General features: G+C 46.2%; 1 protein-coding gene across 1 annotated transcript in view; it reads right to left on the bottom strand.

Moving 5' to 3' along the window:
* Positions 1-2,660: 2,660 nt before the first annotated feature.
* NIPAL1 (NIPA like domain containing 1) overlaps positions 2,661-22,121 on the bottom strand; it is a 258,775-nt gene continuing 239,314 nt past the window's right edge. Inside the window, exon 6 of the mRNA XM_069631705.1 lies at positions 2,661-6,882. Coding sequence (XP_069487806.1) covers positions 6,266-6,882 — 617 coding nt within the window. The 3' untranslated portion in view covers positions 2,661-6,265. The remainder of the gene's footprint in view (positions 6,883-22,121) is intronic.

The following is a 22,121-nucleotide window of genomic DNA, read 5'->3' on the forward strand; positions in this document are numbered from 1 at the left end:
TTTTTAATTCTATTTGACCCTAAATATGGGGGTTTCCCCATCCCTGCCTTGGTTTGGTGGCACAAAGTGAAAAATTAGACAATGGACATTTTTAGGGAAGAAGGTGTGTCTCCCTGGTGGGATATTTTATTTGGCTGTGACGGTAGCGCGGCTTTCGAAAAGGGTCCATAGCTTCTGGCAAAGGTTATGATAGGTTGTTTATAACGCGCTTAACAGAGGTTTCTAAGCGTGGACCCAGGGGATCAAACCTGTGGTGCTCCATGTCCTCTTGCTTCCAAGGCGAGCATGTTGCCCCTGAGCTATCCTCCAGAGACAAAGGACTTCCATACATTTGATTAGGCTGGAGCTTGGCCTGCCTGCTCTCGAAAGGATGGCACTGTTAAGGTAACCGCTTATTCTGTGATAAAATTGGAAGGCTCGTTTTTTGACTGTTCTAAAAAAAGTGGCACCATGTGGCTAATTCTTGGGGGCTTTTTGAACTCTCTGAGAGCATACCTGTATGATTGCTGTGCAAGGATGGGAATGCTAGTGTTTCCATGTAGGCTACTGCGGGCTGAAGGGGCTGCTAAGATCAGAGTGCTCTCACAGAGATAACCCTAATGTCTAAATACGGAAAACCTTCTGTAGCCAGCAGTGTTCCTCAATGATATGTGGATGAACTGCCTTCTAGTGTAAAGAGAAGGTCCTTTTTGTTGATTGGGCTGAAGCAGGCACCAGCGTAGGTGGCATTGGGTGACTGGCAGAAGGTCCCTAGATCTAGCCATTAGTATTGGGCTTGCCGGTCAGGTTTGGAACCGTAGATCAATGCTACTGGAATGACCATGTTTACTGAGCTAGAGGCCAATTTCTTTAGTGCCCCGGTTAAAAGGCTTTGAAAATATTTTTTGTAGACGATGCCATTCAATTGTTTGTAACTTGCAATCATTTCAAATGTATTGAGGCTCATTCTGAGCCTGCTGGTCTGGAAACAACAATGCCGGTAAGTTTACCGGCACCGTAGTTTCTGGACCGGCATATTACAGGTCTGCATGACGGACTGCTGTGCCCGACAGTTCGGACCCTGCCGGACAGAGCAGCCATGGTAAGCAGACCATCACGGAAGCACCGGCCTGTGCTTAGACTCCTTATGGGAATGGGGAATTACAATTTACCGGCGTGTCAGGTGCCGGTAACTCATTACGGTTCCGGCGGCAACCTGCTGGTAGTACCAGCACAGTTGCAGTCGGGCTCGTAATGAGCCCCACTGTCTTTGTATAGTAGGGTTGATGATTTATGTGTTTTTTAAATAGTAGGTGGTAAAATAGTTTTTATTAAGAGCAAAACTTTACCAGAAATAAACACAATAACAGCACAGAAAAAATAAAATTCTAACCTTAATAGACAAAACAGATAAAATACATAAAACAATTAACAACAAATAATGTAAGACGGATAAAATCTGTCTAAAAATAGACCAGGTTAAAAAAAAAGAATTTGTCAAACAGCCAACAGATGTACACACACTCCTATTTTGGGGAAGAGTGGCCCACGTATGGCCGCCGATGACTCTTGGGGATTCGCCACCCATCCAAACTCTTCAAGATCTGTGCTCTTTAGGTTTGGCTTCTTTGCAGGACCACAAGGGACCAAACAGGAACATGTTGTTCCAACAAATGTGTCAACTACTGATGGGCAGCTCCAGCAGGAGTGTTCTATGTCATTTCATCAATGGGTGAAATTTCAATGGGTTTTTTACAGAGTATTTTTTATCGAAAAAACTCAGCAAAATTGTTTTTTTTAATTTTTGGGGTGGGGGGTTTCACCCCAAGCCCTCCATCCCCAATTATGTTTTACCGATTCCCGACCACCCCACTGCATATATATATATATACTTTTCTGACCCCCCTTAAAAATTTCGATTCGTTTTTTCGGTAAAATATACTCAGAAAAAAAAAACATCGAAATTTCACCCATCGTTGAAAGAACGCTATACCAGCAGGAGCCTTTCAGATCCAAGGCGCAACTCGAAATGGAACCAGTGTGCCTGTCAGTGACCAACCCAGTGATGGGCGTGCTGCGGGGATAGGCCCAGATTTCCGTAATATGCAATAAACAGAACATGTAACTCTGGACATCATGTTTTTAAAAACGCGTTGTAATATTCAATAAACAGGAATCAGAACCTGAAATGGATGTTTGCATTGTCCAATCCGTTCAAAGCGGTTTGACGAACAAGACTTCATGAAATCTGCATATGAAAAGATCCCCCTCTTAAGTTTATGGTGACCAGGTGACTCCATGACACTGGGGCATCAATCTCCCACTTTATGTTTGTAAATGACTGGCGTCAGTTGCATAGCTCTCAACTCACCCGCTTTTGCCGGGTGTCACCCGCCAAAGCATCTACACACCCGCCCACCCGCCAGCTCATCTGTTTCACCCGCCTTGGCAAAGGTGGGAGCTACGATTCATATTTTTGCCGGGACCCGATTTCGAGATCCCGAAATCGGGTCCCGGCACGACTCTTCCTGCGCGAATGGAGGCGTGAAAAGCAAGTGTCATGCTTTTCACGCCCCCATTTCCTCCCCCTCCCTGGCGCTCTCCTCCAATGAGAGGATTGTGCCTGGGAGCATTCCTCCCCACCCCCCTCCCGTAAAAGGTCAGCGACATAGAAGTAGGACTGCCGTTTCATGTTTTTACGGCAGTCCTACTTTTATGTTTATGGCCTTTCTGGGTTTTCACCCGCCTTGGTATCAAAAAAGGTTGAGAGGTATGCAGTTGCTTGAGTCGATGTTTTACATTTAGAAGTTAATGAACACTGCAACTCCCACAATCCATCATTGTGTTATCTGAAGGTCAGAACTGGGTAGAGGGCATTCCATTGACGTGCAGCTAATCCTCCAGTTGTGAGATTTGCAAGTCACCAGCCACACCAACAATACACGACAAAGTGAGTCTTTTGTGGCTGTCGTCTATAAATGCTCTCATCACAATCCTGACTGGTCCCACATGAGAATGAAATCTGAATGAGCTCTAATTGTATACTCTGAAATTACAGATGAGGGTTGTGGTAAAATGGCGGGGTGCATGGAAGCTTGTGCTGCCATTTCCGGTGCTGTACATGAACATGGATGCATTTAGGACTTCCTTCCTGAGCATAAACTACATCATAAAAACGAACGAGCACTGATGTTAATAACGTAGCCCTCTGCCACCTCCTGATGGACACTGGGGTAACTGCACTCGTTTTATGAATCTGATCGTCCTACAGCCGGACTAATGGCAATTTGGGAGAACAGGCAGGCAGGTGTTCTCTGCCCCGCTCCATACTAATGATTTCAGCAGGAGATGCGGGCATGACAGCCATGCTCTCTGCTACCTCATTATGGGCAGCGCAGGCTCTCACTGCATCACATGCTGTGTGTATCCGTTCGCAATGCACTATTTTGCAGACAGTAGATACACACAGACAGCATGGACTGTTCACCACACCTCGTTACCATTTGCTATCATTAGGGTGACCAGATTTCGAAAATAAAAAATCGGGACAGGCCACTGACAAAGAAGTAGGACTACAGCTTGAGCGATGAAACTGTAGACCTATTTCTATGCGGGTGTCTTGTCCCGTGTCATGGTGCAGCGCCCAGGGTGCCGTGGCTATTTTAGTTTAAAAAACCTGTCCGGGATTTGGGGATCGGGTGGATACCATCCCGGTTTTTGGCAAGCTGGAGGAAAAATCATGATATCCGGCCAAAAACCTGTGATGGTATTCACCCAATCCCCAAATCCCGGGACAGGGTTTTTAAACTTAAAAAAGTCTTGGGACCCTGGGACGGAGGTGCAAATACCCAGACAGTCCCAGCAAAACCAGGACGTCTTGTCACTCTTACCACCATCCAAAATGACATGTGAGGTGGTGGTGAGGGGGGGCTGGCGAGGTAAAAGGCCAGTGCCATGTGCAGGTAAACCGAGCAACAGTATGGAAGCTTCTTGCATTTGAGGCCTTCCATGACATGCAAATAAGTGAACGGGGTATGTGCGAATACAAATCCATTTGAGACGGCCATTCTAAGCATATAAACGATATTGATGTCATGTAAGTCCAACGGGTACTGTGTGGAGAGCTTGGGTGATCGACGTTGGTAAAACAGACCCGAAACGTCATCTTCGTCCTCAAAGATCACGAGCTGAGCAGCAGCCCACATGTGCATGTGCTGATGTTGAACTGAATGCATGTCTTGAGATGAACTTCCAAATGCATCTACATCTTCGATGTACCAGATCCTCGGAATACCAGAATGCTTTGGTGCTTTCAAGAGAGCTGGTAAGAGATCTCAGCAACTTAAGCAATTGCCTATGACTGCTGCGTGCATCATGCAAACTCAGGCCTGGATGCAGTGGCATCACCAGGAATCACATTTAGGAGGGACACAGAGGGGGCCAAAGACAAAAATATGTGGGGCCCACAGACAAAAGTGGGGGGCCGCCTATGAGAGGGAATGTGTGACATAACAGAGAGGCTTTTGTGCACACCAACTACACACACGGCACTGCACCTTCCCTCCCATCAGAATGCAGGCAAGAAACCATTCAGTGAGTAATGCCCCATCTTTAGCAGTTTTGTGCGCTACACTCTGATTGGAGGGGCTGGTCTTAGCTGCAGAGGGAACTGAACTGTTTTGATTGTTCTGCTTATGAGTGCTTATGAAGACTTATGACGGCCTCCGTTTTCAATATCTATTTCTGCACAACAGTACACTATCCTGTTGTTCACCTCTTGTGTTGCGTTGCATTGACAGTTCAGAGAGAGCAGTCCAGCTAAGGAAGGGTGGGGAGCAAAGGGGCTCCAGGATTTCAGATGGGGGCCAGCCCCCCCCCCCAGGCCTCTTCTTAGTGATGCGACTGCCTGAATGCCAGAAGTGCCAGCTCAGCGGTCAATCAATACATCGAGTGTCCTTAAAATAGGTAATAACAACAAGTATTACTCTAGCGCTTTGAAGCAGAAGGATTGAAGTGTTATATGCAAATCAGCCACTTCTATTCGAGGGGATGTAAAGCGCTGTTCTGCTCACTAGGGGGGAAAGAAAGCATTAGTTGAACGTGTATATCACATGTTTGCGTTGCAGACTCTGTACAGGTCAACCACTTGGGGTACAAATCAAGCGCTTTTTGTGTCCCTAGCGGTTGTTTATAATCTGTCACCTGGGACGCACCCATTGATAAACGCTTTGTGAATGAGGCTCTGCGTGTATTTGTGTGAGGTGTCGAGGCAAGCTTTATTTCAGATCAAGCATACCGCCCCATAAAGAACAATATACCACGTACGAATGCGCGTGGGTGTGAGAGCTGGGGGGTTGTGCAGGTGCGCCCCTGCATCACATACTCATGCACATGTAGTGCCCTCACAGAGATTGTTCAATATTTGTCACAGTTAACTACGGTTGGTGTCAACGTGCCCATGAGTCATCGTAAAAACCAAAGTACAATACAATTTCTATTGTTCTTGAAAAATATATGCATCGCCTTTTATATACACATCAGCTGAGAAAGTTTCTCTCGCACGCTAGCACACTTTCCAATACGCAAGGCATGCGTGCTGCTGCCAGCGGAATCCATTTTGGAAAGATAGGGCTGTACATTTGAACCACTCAAATTACAATACTTTCCTTTTTGCGCCTCCATTTTGTATGCAACGGTGCAAAGGCATGCCCCGGCTCCAGCGCCTGGGGTGACTGAAAGTAGCTTGTTTCGGGTTTCCTATGAGAGTGCGCGTGCTCGGGGAAGACTATTTCAGTGCAAATATACAGCTGACGTCACTTACAGGCACTTGCGTGGATGCTTCCAAAGGTGCATTGGACTCTTAGAACGGCGTATATGGCGGTCCAAAAACATTTTGCAAATGATAAATACTGTCCATGAACAAACAGTGGTTAAATGGGCACTGGCCTCACTGATTAGCGGCATCAGGTTGTGGGCAGACCCCTGGCACAGGTCTATGCGTCCATTCGACATCGGAACAGCGGCGTCTTTTACAGTAAACACGAATCCCATCCGCTAGGATCGGGGATGGCTGTATAAAAATAATCCTAATGCTTTTATTTCTGTACAGCCGACTTGGAAGAGAACATCCATCAACTTAAACAGTTTGTGATATGTTAAAAACAGTCTTCATACTATGCAATGGTGCCGCTTCTGAAACCTTCACGGCCCACCATGCACAGAGAGGAGTCTGGCGCGTCCTTAATGGAACCACAGCTCGTCCCGCTGGATTACCAAACAGGAGAACTCAAAGCATTTCATTTGCTTTGTTGAACAAGTGATCATCTTCGTACACCAAGAGTGGGGTTTCAATGTGTTCGAGCAAGTTATGCTGGGCCTCGTGTTGCTGCTCCGCCTCGGTTCGCTCACTCTTGACGGAGGTGGCGATCTGACCCCACGGCATGTTGGTGTTCTTGAAAGCGTGGAGGAGGAAAATGCCGGTGATGATGGTGAGGAAGCCACTGAGCGTGCCAATCATGTCCGCCACGCTCATGTTGCTCCACTCCTTGAAGAGAATGACGGAGCAGGTGACCACCATGCTGGTGAAGAAGACGTAATAGATGGGCGTCACGATGGAGGTGTTGAACGTGTCCAGGGCTTTGTTGAGGTAGTTGATCTGGGTGCTGACGGAGATCACCAAGCTGGCCATCAGAATGTAGACGAGAGGGTCCTTGTACACCGGCTTCTCTTCCACCAGCTCCTTAATGGCGATTCCCAAGCCCTTGACTGAGGACACGGAGAAGGCTCCGATCGCCGAGCAAATGGAGATGTAGACCAATATGTTGGACTGGCCTTTCTTCGGAGCCACAACGAAAATCATCACCAGGGAGACCATAATTATGATTATTGCGAAAGTGATGAAACCTGATGGGGAGAAGAAGAGAAAACAACAGTATAAGGTCACTCATTTGCATCTAGTAATCCACAATCCTACTTTAGATACAGTAACAGTGGATGGTTGTTCATCTTTTTTGGTAGCCCCATATTATAGAGGCTGTTTGCCATAGTAAGGGGTAAATAGCGCCTCTGATGCGCTGTGTATATCTTTAGAGGGAAATGCATACAAGAAGGACTCGTAACCATGATCATTTTTCCTATGCATAGTTTCCCACATTAAGAAATGTCATTTTCAAGTATGTTATTTATTTATTTATTTATTTATTTATTTGTATTGCGCCGACTGACCACAAGCATCGGAGCTCATACATGGAGACATGGACAAACGGAAAGTGACAGAACGTGAGACAGGACAGGTCAGGTGCAGATAGAGTTAGGACTTTTTGAAGGCCTGGTATTGCCATCATGTGTAAAAACAATCAGGGATCTATGAAGTGTATCTGACTTTATTTGGATGAATGACATTTTGCTACATTTCCTAACATACCCCTACATCCCCCTTTCTATATATCTAGCCCAAACCCACCATCCATCTGTTTTGTGATAAAAAAAAATGCAGCAGAATGTAATTCGACCAAATGGTCGGTCAAAAAAGTGGGGCATACCACAATTCGATGTATTTCGCACACTTTTGAATCCTCTCTCTAGAGGGGAACTAGAGGAGGGTTATCAGCGGTGAAACATCTGGCCACGAAAAAGGAAAGGCGAGGTCCATCACACCTGATTCACTGGCAGTAAACAAATATGCATGTAACGTTGACTTACCGTTCAAGCTCTGTCAGACTCTGACTACCATCCTCAGTTTCCAAAGTTAACACATTAAAGTGCTGTGCAATCTCAATGCATCTCATTGCAAACCGCAAAGGGGCCGGTAATAAGCCTGATCTGGCTTCTACGTGTATACAGTCCCTTCTGTCGCTTACAATTGATAAGGCCTCGACTGCAAGAAGGATTCTTGCAAATTCAACTGGACCAGTTACAAATGGGTTCGAACAATAGAATAACTATGTCCTGCCTTAAAAGCAATGGGAATCTAATAGGTTAAATACAAATACCAACTGATATTGAGAGGAACCATTAGTAACCAGTTCCAAGATTCAAACAGGACCCCCTGAGTTGTTCACCATAGCACTTGAGTAGATGCCCAAAGAAACAACACGCCAGTAACAGGATAGAGTGGAAACCACGTGCAACCGGTCAGCTGGAATAAGTATCACCAGTGAGATTTCTTTTATAGTAAAGAAAATGTTCCGTGAACCTGGTTCCTTCCGTATTCGGAAAGAGAAGTCCCATTTAGTGTCCCCTTACCAATTTCATTAGAGAGTAAAATAATGTAATTGTTGATAAGAATCAGTATAACAAAACACATATTTCTCCTAGTAAGTAAGTAAATAGTCAATTGCACTTCATTGGGGCTGCTGCAATGATACCCCGGCAGTAAGGCTTGTAAGGAAGGCACAGCTGGCCCACCCCGGGGTCAACAAGGCGTAGGTTTGTGGTGGTGAAGAAGAAAATGGGGAAGGGCGAGAAGAGGAGGGGGAAGCAGTGCCAGTAGCATAGAGGGAGGGTAATTAGGTAGATCAGCCCTAGTAAGTGTATTCATGGTTGTTTTTATTAAGTGTATTCATGGTTACAAATATACCGTATACACTCATCAACATAACAAAATAACAATTATCAAGTGTATATAAAAAAGGACGATTTTCATACAAAATAATTATCCTCACACTGCACTTAAAGCATTAGCTCTTCCCATAAGTAGTTTTACAACAAAACAAACCTAAAATGTTAGTCTAGTTTGAATGAAAAGCCAAAACTGTACCCCGGCAAGAATCAAACTAATGTATTTCCCATACATACAGTGAGACCAAAACGTCTCGACACTCAAAAAATCTTCGTTGTGTACAAATCTCTGATAAAATGTCCTGATCTTGATCCTCGCTGGACAAGAGAAAACAATATGTTTCACTCACACGAGAGGTTTTTGGTTTTTACCAAGTCTACACGTACGATGCACTATAGGCAATGTATATCTAGGGCCATGCACCACAAAGGTTTCTAATACATTCACTCTGAACTAAATACAGCAGCGTCTCAGGTCCCTATTCAGAAAATACGTAAAATAATTTTATGTCGCTCCTAACAAGGCATATGTCTATTAAGTTCATGTAGTCGGTGCTTTAGCTCGAGAAACAAGACATTGGGTCTCAGTACGGGTCCGACGGTAACACTGTCGGTGCTACCGGCGGGTTGCCGATGGACCCGTGAAAAAATACTGGCGCTTGACTTCTCAGTGCCACTGGGCTATTCAAGTCAGGTGCCGGAAATTTCGTTACTCCCCATTCCCATAGAGTGCCATTGGAGTGGGGACCACAGAAGCGCTGGCACTGTTGCTAACGGTGCTGGTGCTTCCATGACGGACTGCCTACCATGGCCGCTGTGCCCGGCAGGGTCAGACCTATCGGACACAGAGGCTCTGGCAGCCAGATCTGTATTATGCCGGTTCGGAAACAACGGTGCCGGTAAGCTTACCAGCACCGTTGTTTCCGGACCAGCATACTTATAATGAGGCCCATTGTTAAACCAATCCCAGATTTTTAATTTAACCTTATTTATGTTTGACTATTTAGATACTTACTTTGTTGTACTGCATTTATGAATATGTATATTCTTTTTTACTGGTGCTTTTTAATGAGGTTGGTAAGGTGCTTTCTCCTTCACAGTACGGAAGGAACTACCTTCAATGAACACTCTTACACATCTGTAAAAGAAAGCTCACTGGTGATGCAAATTCCAGCGGACCAATTACAAATGGCTTCCAACGTATTCAATTACTGGCATATTGTTTATTTAGCCATCTAATAAAGTGCTATGTTGAACATTCCCGTGGGTCCCGTTTGCACTTTGGAACTGGTTACTGATTACTAATGCTGTCGATCAGTTTCAGATGGTATTTGGAGAAGGAGAGAGTCATACTGAGGCGAAATGACCCGAGGCCAGTGGGCCGACCCTGTCAGTAATGGCCCGCCACCCATGCTAAGGGCGGAGAAATGCGAGGGCCCCTTAACGCAGGTGGCAGTGCCGTTACCGACAGGGGCAATCCGCCACCAAGAATCATATCGCCATTAGCACCAGTGTAGTTTACTGAACGGGTGCTAAGTGTGTTTAATTAAAAGAAAAAAATGTGTCTTGTGGTGCTGCGCTGTGATGTACCCTGGTTTCCAAGTCCCTTTCCTATGTTGATGACAGTGATGTCATCAACAAGGAAACAGAGTTGGGTGGCTACAGTGCTGTGAAGCATCACACCCTAAGGTACATTTCTTTTTTTTTAATTAAACACCCTCAGCCCCTGCGTAGGAAACTACACCGGTGCTAAGAGGTGAGGGCGAGTGGGGAAGGGCATGGGCAGCGGGGAAGTGAAGGGGACGCTGGCCAGCAGCAATCAGGCTGGTTGGAACACAGGCTTATACAGGACAATACAGCCTGCGTTCTGAGTTTTTTGATTGGCCAGGGCCCCCTTCCAGGGTGCAAATGTAATATATCCTTTTCTAGAGGAGGTCCCAGACATGGCCTTCACCCCTGCCCCCCATTTTGAGGTACCAGGAGTGTACTCACCAAGGTATGTGATGTATGAGGAGAAAATAAACCAACAGAGAGCTGCACTGGGACTCTGCCCAGTGTACATCAGAAGAGCCATACCTGTTGAAGCGCCCATAACCAGACAGCCCTGTGCATCACGGTACCCTATCAGACAGCCGTGCCAGCCGCTGAGACAAAATGAAGAGTACCTACAGACGGTCCATGAAGAGACCCAAAGAGCCTTAATTGAAGGCTAGTGGAAATGACACATGGGCCTGAACAGACTCACGAATGAACGAAAGCAGCTATCGAAGATAGCACGGCAGTGCGAGTAGCTATGAAAATAGATGTAATGGACACAGGAAAGAGACGATGTTAAAGCGTAAGGAAACATTGCTATGAGGCAATATCACAAGTCCTTTCACCATTCCGGCTGAGTAGACTGAGAAGCTTCCCGTGGACAATGATAGTGTAAGTCCATAAAAAATCTGCAGTGGGTCTGAAGGAACCTGCCTTTCCAAGCATAACCTTTCTCATTCCCACGGGCAGCCAATCGGACGAAAAGACCGAAAGAGGCTGAAGAGGAAGGGGTGGTGATCCCGAAGCTCCAGAGAGGAAAAAGATGTGAGCGGTGAGTGAAACGATAAACTCGTTACTTTGGCAAATGTCTTGTAGGCATTAGAATAAGTAAGGGAAAAGTAACGGAGGGTGGCGTAGAAAAAATAAAATAGAAGTAGAGAAGACTGTATATATATATAAGGGGTTAATGACTCAAGTATAAGAAAAAATGAATGGCACCCGAGAAAAAAACGTAAGGTTACCGGGGGGCATCCGAGAGAAAAACGAATGGTTACCGGGGGGACACCTGAGAGAAAAACATAAGGTTACCGGGGGGGGGGGGCACCCGAAGGAAAAACATAAGGATTCGCCTTGTTCCTGTGCTTTAATACAGCGGTCAGAAGAAACGTGAACTCATAGCCCACATAATGAGGGACAATTAGACTATGGTGACGTTTAAAGACGCATCAAAGGAGTTTGTTTAAACTCCATGACGGGGTATTGATTAGAAGGCAGGCATATGTATGATCAGCTGGTGTCCGTCTAGTCTGTCAAGTGTCTGTTATATGTGTTCTTTTGTACGTCAAATGTAAAAGAACTGTATTGTTGATTGTTTGAAATGAAATTTGGTTTTACGCGATTCCATATCTAAGAGGGAATCGCCAATGAATTGATGGTCTTGAGTTAATTGATAGTATACATTTTGGCAGGAAAAGATTGGATTGGCGCTTGCGTATCTGGTGCTCGCTCATACTAGCAGAAGGATAACAAACTGTATAAATATTGTTGGTGATGGAATTAAAAATGGAGGAGGTTACCCCACTTGCGCATCTGTGCAAGGAACTACCTAAACATGCACCTAAACTAAAAAAAGTACAGCACAGAGTGGGTTAAGGGTACCGACCACAAGATGTTTATGCCTTGGCCACAGAATAGGTCCATATCTAAAGCCGTTTTACAACATATGATGACTTTTCTACATGCCACATACACAGGCAAAAAATTTGAGAAACGCTGTTCTGGAACTGTGGAAAATGTTTGAACAGACGAAGGAGGAAGAACCACCCACAGACTGGATATTAAATGTATGTACAGAGGGGGGTGAGATGCCTACCATGCCACCAGCCCCGCCTGAGCCAGTCATCGAGGGAAGTAAGACAGAGGGACTCTACCCGCTAAGAGAACTTAAGGCAGCCACGGGGTGTAGCAATCCTGCATGAGCCGCCTACGTACAGTAGTGACGACAATAAGGGAAAGGAACAGGAAAACAATCTTGCCTCCACGGTCCCGAGGGACAAGGAGAGACGTGAAGATGAAAGGAAGGACCAAGCACAGAGTTACGCACCTCCTGATAAGGAGGGAGAGGGAAGAAACGAAAGGGAAACAAAGGTAGAACTGATGAGATAACATTCGCGAAAGACAAATGGATGGGAGGCCAGATATTGGAAGTGAGGATGTGAGACTGAGAGAGAGGTCTGATGAGACGCAAAGGAGGGAGAGAGAAAAAGAGATGGATATAAGGGATGAAAAGATAAGAAGGAAGGATAGGCTGAGGCGAGAACAAATATATCGCGAAGAGCAAGAGAAACAGCTCGATCGCAAACCGAAGGCAGCCTACGACAAGTACAAACAGAATAAGCAAAGGTTGGAAGAAGAGCAAAGGGTACGTGAGAAGAGAGTGAAGAGAAGAGATGATGAGGAAATTAGAAGGGCAAAGGAACGTAGAAATGAAAGGATGAGGGAAGTAGACAAGGCTAGAGAAGAAGCGAGGAAGCGCAAGGAAGTAGACGAGGAAGCAGAACGTAAGCGCAGACAGAGGGCACAGGATCTTGAATATTTGGAGCGGGAAGTTAAAAAACCCAATCCTGTTGACTCGTTGCAAGGTATAAGTGGGACGAATATTGAAGATGACTTCGACACCAGAAGCATCGGGGAAACGATTGATAAAATATACGATGAGATGGGGCTAGAACAGATATATTATGGGGAAAGGCAAGATGAGCGCTTGGAGAGCACTCAACTGTATGAGGAGGTCACTCTAAGTAGTGGGGACAGGGGACTGTCCCTAGACAGACTGGAGATTGGGCAGAACGAAGAAGATGCAAGGAGTTGTGTAAACTAGGAGTATTCAGAATCTGACTCCGGTGGGGAAATGGAGGATGAGGCACACGAGGAAGGGAGACGGTGCAAAAAGCGGCTCCCAAGGGACCAAGGGGTACAATGGTCAGACGCTAGCGAGTCCGCAACTAGGACACCGAAGTCTGCCGCACAGTCCAGCCGACATGAAGGAACACCCCACAGTCAGAGGGGGGCGTCAGCACCCACCTCTGCAGACAGATTAAGGGAATTGCCAGGGAGATGGCAAGGCGGGAATGACACACCAGCAGTAGACAGGAGAGCTATCGGGAAAGAAAAGGAAGACTGCGCATTCCAATTCCTGCTGCTAGAAAAAGGGGGAGCAAGACCATAATATATTCCATGGCCACACATGGATCGAGAGAACCTGAAAAATAAGCTTTCAATGCTGACATCGAGAGCTGGGAAGTGGATACATGAGTTGGAGAAAATGACAGGGGGTGTCACCTTAGCTATAGAGGCCATTAAGGGCCTCCTGATCGCCATACTTGGTGAAAGGGCAGACAATGTATGGAAACGAGCTGGATACCCTAGGGTAACCATAATTAACACCTCCCATGATGGAGCGCCATTTAATAATTGTAGAGCAGCAGTGTGGAAAGCTCTACGAACGCTATATCCAGACACTTCGGATATGAGAGCTATAATGACTCGGAAAATGAAAGAGTCAGAGGATCCGTTGATTTATATCCAGAATTTTCAAGACACGTGGGTGCTCGAAACGCATGAGTCTTGGATGAAATCTATCCCTGTATTCTACCACATATTATGCCAGGGGTTGCCTTAACCGGTGCAGAAGCAGCTAAAGAAATTGGTAGGAGTAGAAGCTAAACCATGGGCCGAAATACAGTTGACAATTGCACACTACTGTAGATTGTTGCAAGAAAAGAACCGAAAAAAGGAGGCAACTCATAAGGGTGAGGAGGCGAAGCTGGTGCAAAAGAAACTCTCAAAGTATGCTCTCGAGGGAGCCATGTTGGCAAGCCCAGCTGAACCAAGCGCACAGCAAATGACTAACCCATTGCAGAACAATCAGGGTAGCACAGGATTTTACCCGAGGGGAAGGGACTTTGGAGGAAGAGGATGGCAGAGTAATCAGGGAGGGTTTCAAGGTAATCAGGGAGGTTTTCAGACCAACCAAGGTGGATTTCAAAGTGCACAGATGGGCAGTCCAGCTACGCCAGATGAACAGATGGCCCGACCACTGCCAGTGTGCTGGCTGTGTGGAATGACAGGACATGTGGCGCGCGTGTGCAGAAGCCAAGGCATGTGGCAAAATAGCCAAGGAATGGGGGCAGTAATGGTGAATCAGCCTGCCGTCCCACAACAGGGCTATGCACAGAATCACTCAGTGCAGCAGGAGACGTCTGGTTTGCAGCAAGGTGCACAACAAGGGGTTCAACCCACAAACACAGGGAACTTGACACAGGGACAATCCCAGCAGGCACCACCACAAAAGTCTCAGGGCACTAACTCCGGAGGGGGAGTCAATCCTGGAAATGGGGGAAATCCACAAGTATACAGTGGGCCGAACTTTTATATGAAATAGGACAGCTCACGGGGGACTCTGTCAGTGACACCAGACCCTAATAGGGAACCTAGGGTGAATATCGTCATAGGGGGTAAAGAATATTCCTTCTTAGCTGACACGGATGCAATGCAAGTTTTCCTTGTCCGGCAAGGCCATAGACACTCAGAGTTTCACAGGAGCTCACAGTAGAGTTCCCTTCACAGATGCACTCCCTGTCTCTGTAGGAGAGCGCGAAATGAATGTACCCTTATTGTATTCACATCAGACCCCAGTGAACATCCTGGGTTGGGACTTGATGACAAAGTTGAATATGACAATCTCGTTTACCAGGGATGGTGTAGTGTGCTCCACTCCAGGAATGCATTATTCAAACGTGTGCAAAATGATCAGAGCATACCTAGGACGCATAGCCATGAGGGCTATACCGTCAGAGCCAGAAGTCTTTGCATATGGTGTGCGTGTGCTCATGGCGGATTGCCAGGCCTCGCAGATAAGACTATGAGGACACCTGATGAGTTCCTATTCAGACCAAGAATACCTATGCATGAAGAAGAGGGACAAGTATTTCCCTAAAAGATACAAGCTGCCGCAGTGCAAGGGAAAGTGGTATTGGTCGAAGGAGACGATGACGAAGGTAGACAATGGTGCGCGGTTATCGCCATCAAAGAAGGGTATCTAGTGACTGACGTCACCGATGACGATCTGTTCGAAAGAACACTATGACCTAGAAGAGACAAGGGTGGAAGTGAGTCTCATATTGTGGGTCAAAATGATTAAACGGGAGGTGCCACAGAGAATGATGTGGGCACTGATACGTCCAGAATACTTTGAAGATGACATGGCCCAAGTACCTATCACAATATGGACTACAGGGCCCTATGACGTAGGCCTCCTTAAGGAGGCAGGTGAGGTGAAAATTAAATTGAAACCAGGAACAATGTTACTGAGAGTGCGACAATATCCCATGTCCAGAGAAGCAGATGAAGGCATCGTGAAGACAATTGCCGCCATGATGGATCAGGGCATCCTAGTGATGTCAGAATCTTCCTGTAATACAGTGATTTACCCCGTCAAGAAATCAAAGGGAGGGTCGTGGCATTTAATCCAAGATTTAAGAACATTAAACAATATTGTTGAAGCCGAGTTCCCTCTAGTCCCAAATCCATCTACAACCCTATGTAACATACCCACTGAGGCAAAATATTTCACGGTGATTGACTTGAAAAATGCATTTTTCTCAATCCAATTGCACCGTGACTCACAAGATCTGATGTCATTCACATTCAGACAAATGCGTCTGAAAAGCACAAGATTGCCACAGGGGTATTGCGAGTCTCCGTCCATTTTCAACAGAGTCCTGCAAATGGACCTGACCAATATTGCAGTAGACAGTGTCGTTTTGCAGTATGTGGATGACATTCTGATCTGCAGCATCACTAATGAACAATGCAGGCGCGTCTCTGTCCAGCTACTGACTATCTTGGCTGAGAAGGGATATAAGGTTGATATGGAAAAGTTACAATACTGTCAACAATAGATGCTGTACATAGGCCAGCTAATCTCACACGAGGGGAAAAAGGTAACCCCGGAAAGGGCTGAAACTATCATCGCTCACAATAAAACAAATGCAAAGCTTCTTAGGCCTGTGCAATTATGTCAGAGCATGGGTCTTCGACTACAGCTCGTATACCAAGCCCTTGCTTCAGGCCCTAAAGAAGGCCCAGGCAACAAAAGAGAAAATCGAATGGACTGAGGGAATGGAAAAGGGGTTTAAAGAACTTAAAGAGGCGATTTGTAAGGCCCCAGTTTTAGGGATTCCTTATTATGCAGAGGATTTCTACCTGTTCTCACATACCGATGGCAATTTTATGATGGCAGTGCTCGCTCAGCGAACCTCGCTGGGGTACATGCCCCTAGCGTATTACAGCGGGAGTTTGGACCCAGTCATGAGAGGCCACTTCCCATGCGAACAAAATCTAGCTGCCGCCGCGTTCGCCATCGAGAAGGCATCATCCATTGTAATGGGGTTCCCCATGACTTTGTACTTCGAGCACTCATTATTCCCCATAATAGAAAAGCCAAAGGGCACGCTGACATCTCAGAGAGCATCCGCATATGAGGTGATCATCTCTAACCCATCGATCAAAATAGTTCGATGTAAAACAGTAAATCCAGCTACGTTCATAGCTGAGCCAGTCTCAGAGGGAGAACCTGTACATGACTGTGCCAATTATGAGGAATTCTGTGATGAAATCCCCAGGGTAAAGGAAAATGCCCTGGCAGGTGGTAAGATTGTGTTCATTGACGGTTCATCAAGAATCGACCAAGAAGATGGACAAAGATACACAGGCGTGGTCGTAATAAAACACATGACAAACGGAGAAATTCAAGTACTCATTAGTGCACGAATACCATCTCATTATTCAGCACAAGCTGCAGAATTATTGGCGTTGATACTCGCCATTGAGAATCATGCAGACCAGGATGTAACGGTGTACAGTGACTCCGCCTATGTGATGTCCACAGTGCATGCAGGACAAGCACATTGGAAAAGGAGGGGCTACCTCCGAGCGGACAGCACGCCAGTGCAACATGCAGCCTTATTGGACAGGCTGATAAAAGCACTACAGCTCCCAGTGGGCATAGCAGTCGTGAAATGCACCGCCCACACCAAAGGGACAGATTTCGTGTCACGTGGAAACCATGAAGCGGACACGGAAGCCAAGCATATGGCATCCAAGAGTGAATCAATCATGGACGTGGAGGTGGCACGTACCCATGAAAGGATGATGGTAGCACAAGCCAAACCAGAGGCCCATAGCAACATGGGACAGACTCAGCTAATGGAACTCCAAGGGGAGGCACCTCAGGAGGAGAAAAATTTGTGGAAGCGTCGAGGGTGTTCCTTAAACCCCTCTGACGGTTTGTGGAGGCAAGACAGCACTGGCAAACCAGTAATGCATGTCGCCCTACTGAAGATAGCATTGGAGCAATTACACTACCCTATGCATATGACAAAATCTCACTGCAACGCTCGCAGAAGACTGGTTTACACCGAATTTAGCAGAGCCTGTTGCATTCTTCATGGTGAACTGCATAATCTGCCAGCAATTCACCGCTGGGCACACATTAAAAGTAGTGAGAGGAGTTATCCCCCGGCCAAATGGGCCATTCCAGCACTTGCATATCGACTACGTCGACATGATTCAAGTGTGCAATGGGTACAGGTATTTAATTAATTTAATTCAGTGTTCAAGCAAATCAGATTGTTGCTTGGTATAAAGCACAAGTTCTCGTCGGCGTATCATCCGGAGGGGAATGGCATATGTGAAAGGCTCAACGGCTTGCTAAAGGAGATGATAGCCAAGTTGAGGCTCACATTAAAAAAGGGATGGTTGCACTGTCTACCTCTGGCATTGTATGCACTTCGGATCCAACCCAGTTCCGACCATCATCTCACGCTGCACGAGATAGCCACAGGCAGAAGAATGAGGACCCCTCTTCCCCCCGAGATAGAGCTAGATGTGATGCCCAGCAAACAAAAGAGGTCTTGGGGGCAGAGATGCAGGATTACTTGAACTGTGTGACATCCAGCGTATCTGTCATTTCAGGCCAGCTGCAGCGACAAAGAAAAGGGTGCTGCGCAGCACAAAGTCTTTGTGCGCCTCTCGTCTTCCCTGTTGATGCTGTGCTTATAAGGAACTTTACAAGGAAGAAGTGGATTGAGCCACGATTCAATGGCCCTTTCACTGTGGGGGACTGCATTCCTTCAGCCATCAAAGTCCAGGGCAGAAGGGCATGGCTCTTCCTAAATGACATTTAACCTTATATAGGAGAGAGCCCTCCAGCTGCATCCAACTGCGAAGAAGCAACAGACAACGGGGAAGAACCTCAGCACGTGCAGACAATATCTATGGCGAGGAAGAAGGACGCATGAGCAGCAAAATAAAGACAAAGGAACTCTGTTTTAAATTGTGGCTTTTAAAGAAGACATTTCCTCAAACCAGAGAAAGGTGATAAAGAACAATAATACGGACACTCTGTGCACCACAGTTGCAGGGTGAAGGAGAGAATTACACATACAAAGCCACAACAATGTCGATAAAATGAAAATTTGAAATCGCGTCACGCTCAAGTAGTATAAAGAATCAAGACTTTGCTAGACGGCAAATAAGACATTTTCTGAGAGCGTAACACAGCATCCTGAAGCAACCAGTGTCGAGACTTTGTTCACAGAACTTATGGTATCTCCCAGCAGAAATCTCAAGTGGGATGTGCCCACATATTTTCAGTTGGTGGTGATAACATATCCGTCACTCGTAGAGAGAGAAACCAGTGTCACAGACTTAATTCGAGAACCTGCCAGCAAGAAAGTAATCTCCCAACTGCTGACTGTCATCGCAGAAGCCTTCGCCGAGCTACCCGAGCACAGAGAAAAGGACACAAATGCTTCCACCGCTGATAGACATTGATGAACTCACCTTTACTTTGTTCTTTCAAATAATCGAGAAACGCCCAGGACTTGTCGAGAGAACAACTGATACATGCACTTTCATCAGAGACCCAAGAAACCTAGCACAATTGAACCAGCTGTGGACTAAATTAAATTGCCTAGTGGCAATCCACGCAACAGGGAAGTGCAGAGACTGTTCTAATCAAAAGAAAACCTTCTGACCAGGACCCAGCCAAACCGGACAAATGTCCCTATCACCCGAGGGCACCCAGCTGGCGTACAACGTCCTGGTCAGACCAGTCACAGATTATCCAGAAATGGTGGGAAGGCCTGCAGATGTTAACGTCATCACCTTCCTCAGAGATCCAGCCAATATCTCACACATGGGCACACTCCACCACGGCATAATGCTCCAGGTGGAGCTATCTAACTTCCAGCGAGAATACCTAAGCAGGTTCCAGTGAGACTTTCCGCCGTGGGAGAGATCAAGGAGACAGAGAGACAGTGCTTTATCTTTCTGCTATGGGACAGATCGAGGAGACAGAGAGACAGTGCTTTATCTTTCTGCCGTGGGACAGATCGAAGGGACAGAGACACAGTTCTTCAATTTTCTGTCGTGGGACAGACCGAGAGAAAGAGACACAGTGCTATATTTTCCGCTGAAGGACAGATCGAGAAGAGCAGAAACAAGAAAGTTCACCATCTTCTTTTTCCTTTTACTTTTCCTATTTTTCCTATTTTTATTCTTATTTTTCCATGTTTTCTGTTATTTTTATTTTGTTATTTTTTACGACATTTTATTTTGTGTGATTTTTAGCAGTTCCATCTTTTCATTCCTTCGCATTGAACAGGTTCCAGCAAGTCCTCAGGACCAAGACAAATTCGAGGAGTGCACTGGGACTTTACCTACTATAGATATGCATTATGAATGTGAAGTACCTGTTGATGCTAGCCTAACCCTTTTTCCATATTCTAGCAAAAGGAACTGTACTGAATACCCATAGATTACCGTCATCACCCGCAAGAGGGGGGACACTTGAAAAACACTTGTCACGTTAGTAGTAATGAACTCTTGAGCTACGAGATCAGAGCAAGAGAAGGAATAAATAACTGACTATGGACTGGTTCAAAATGGGGGCCCAGAACAGTAACTTAGTTCTACCACCAGCAGAGGGGCGCCCCCGTTTCCCCGGGAGGAAATGCTGCCAGATGTCCCACAAGTTTATCATGTGTATATGCTTAGTAATTATCATTGTCTTTCTGTCATTGACTATCAGAACTGCTTTCTTTATTGGTGCACGAAGCGTCCCAATTTCAGTGCATCCACCAGATAACGAACGTCTGGGGCCTACGAAAGCACCCAGACCCTATATAGTGATCTGAGTCCCCAGAAAAGCTGATGGTAAAACAAACGAGATAAAACTAAATGTAGTTAGCAGTGATTCATGCACACTTGAGGTAATGAATGAAGAAAAAGGCTGGAGACAGGGTCAGCACGGAGTGAATGAAAATGTAGCACTGACCACTGCACACACACGCACACTGAATACACACAAACAAGGGCAAGTGTCAATGGCAACAGGGCCTCAAACAAGGGCAACAGAGATGGGGAAACTGCCTACAGAACGAACAGCTCCAGAAAATAGTGGAAGTAACCAGGAAGAGCCAAGCGAGAAACCAAAGAGAGAGGGCATAGCAAAATCCCTCAAAAGAACAGAAGTAACCACAAAGGAACTCACAGAGAAAACACAGACACTGATAGATCATTTGTTCCCGTTCATAGTTACAGCAAAGAAACTGCATGAGGATCTTAAAATTAGAACTCCAGAGACCATAGTATCAAGCACGCCAGCTCCAACGCAAGGAACAAGCATCAGGCCTACAACACAGCCACGCGTTGGGAGGTTGGTCAGTCAATGGTGGTTAGAGGAAGTCTATGACAGTCTACTAAAGGGAAGGAAAGGAAACACAAAACCTTCTCCTACTACAGCGATACAGCCAAGGCAACCTGCTCCACCGATACACCGAGAGTGGAAAAGCAGCACAGACGCATTCAAGGACATAGTTCTAGCAAACTACAGAAGAACGCTGAGAATCAAGAGGAGCCCGCATGAAGATAACAATGAACTTAACGATTACCTGGACAGCACAGCCCATCTCAGAAATAACATATGGTATCAGCACATGAAGGAAGTAGGACGAAGGCAGTCAGAAGGAGAATGCTTCGTCTGTGCACTTCTGCCGTACAGCATGGGAAAATCCAAGATCTTCGTAGCTGTAGAAATTTATGTCGCCACAGAACACTGTATGTGACATGTAGCAATGTGCGACACCAGAGGACAGTTTATGGGAAGAGACGCCTCGCTGATATGGGCTAACAAAAAGGACTACCCGGATGTAGATGGCTACTTCCAGGACATTAAAACAAGAAACAGGGCGCACACCAGGAATCACATGATCAGATACGAGAATCCTGACGTCAAAGGATCAGGAACACGATGGGTAACAAACCCGACACAACGTTCAAGGAAAACCTGCAGAAGAGGCACAAATCTGGAAGAATAGAGGCCAAATGCAGATCTGGGGAACAGTGGTTTCCCAAAATGGATGGGAAGAAGGAGTAGTGATCTGCCGAGCTTGGGTGGTCCTTGGAGCCTGCCGAGAAGCAATAGAGAATTCGCAGAGGTTATGCAAACCTCTAATGCAAAAGTTGGTAAAGCTGCTGACATGGGTCGAGGACAGAGGAGGACCCCTGCAAATAGTACCACTGGAAAGTCCGAAACTATGCTTCAGAAGCAATGGCACGAGGAAGATTGGAGAGAATGTAAACTGCGGTCGAATCTTTGAAGCCCCAGGAATGACACAAGGAACCGCAGTCATCATGGACCATTACTGGGCGTGTGGATCCAAGGCATACATAAGACTGCCGAAAAACTGGGAGGCATATGC

This window comes from Ambystoma mexicanum, chromosome 6q (genome assembly GCF_040938575.1).
Source record: "Ambystoma mexicanum isolate Mex_15411 chromosome 6q, UKY_AmexF1_1, whole genome shotgun sequence".
Taxonomy (NCBI): Eukaryota; Metazoa; Chordata; class Amphibia; order Caudata; family Ambystomatidae; genus Ambystoma; species Ambystoma mexicanum.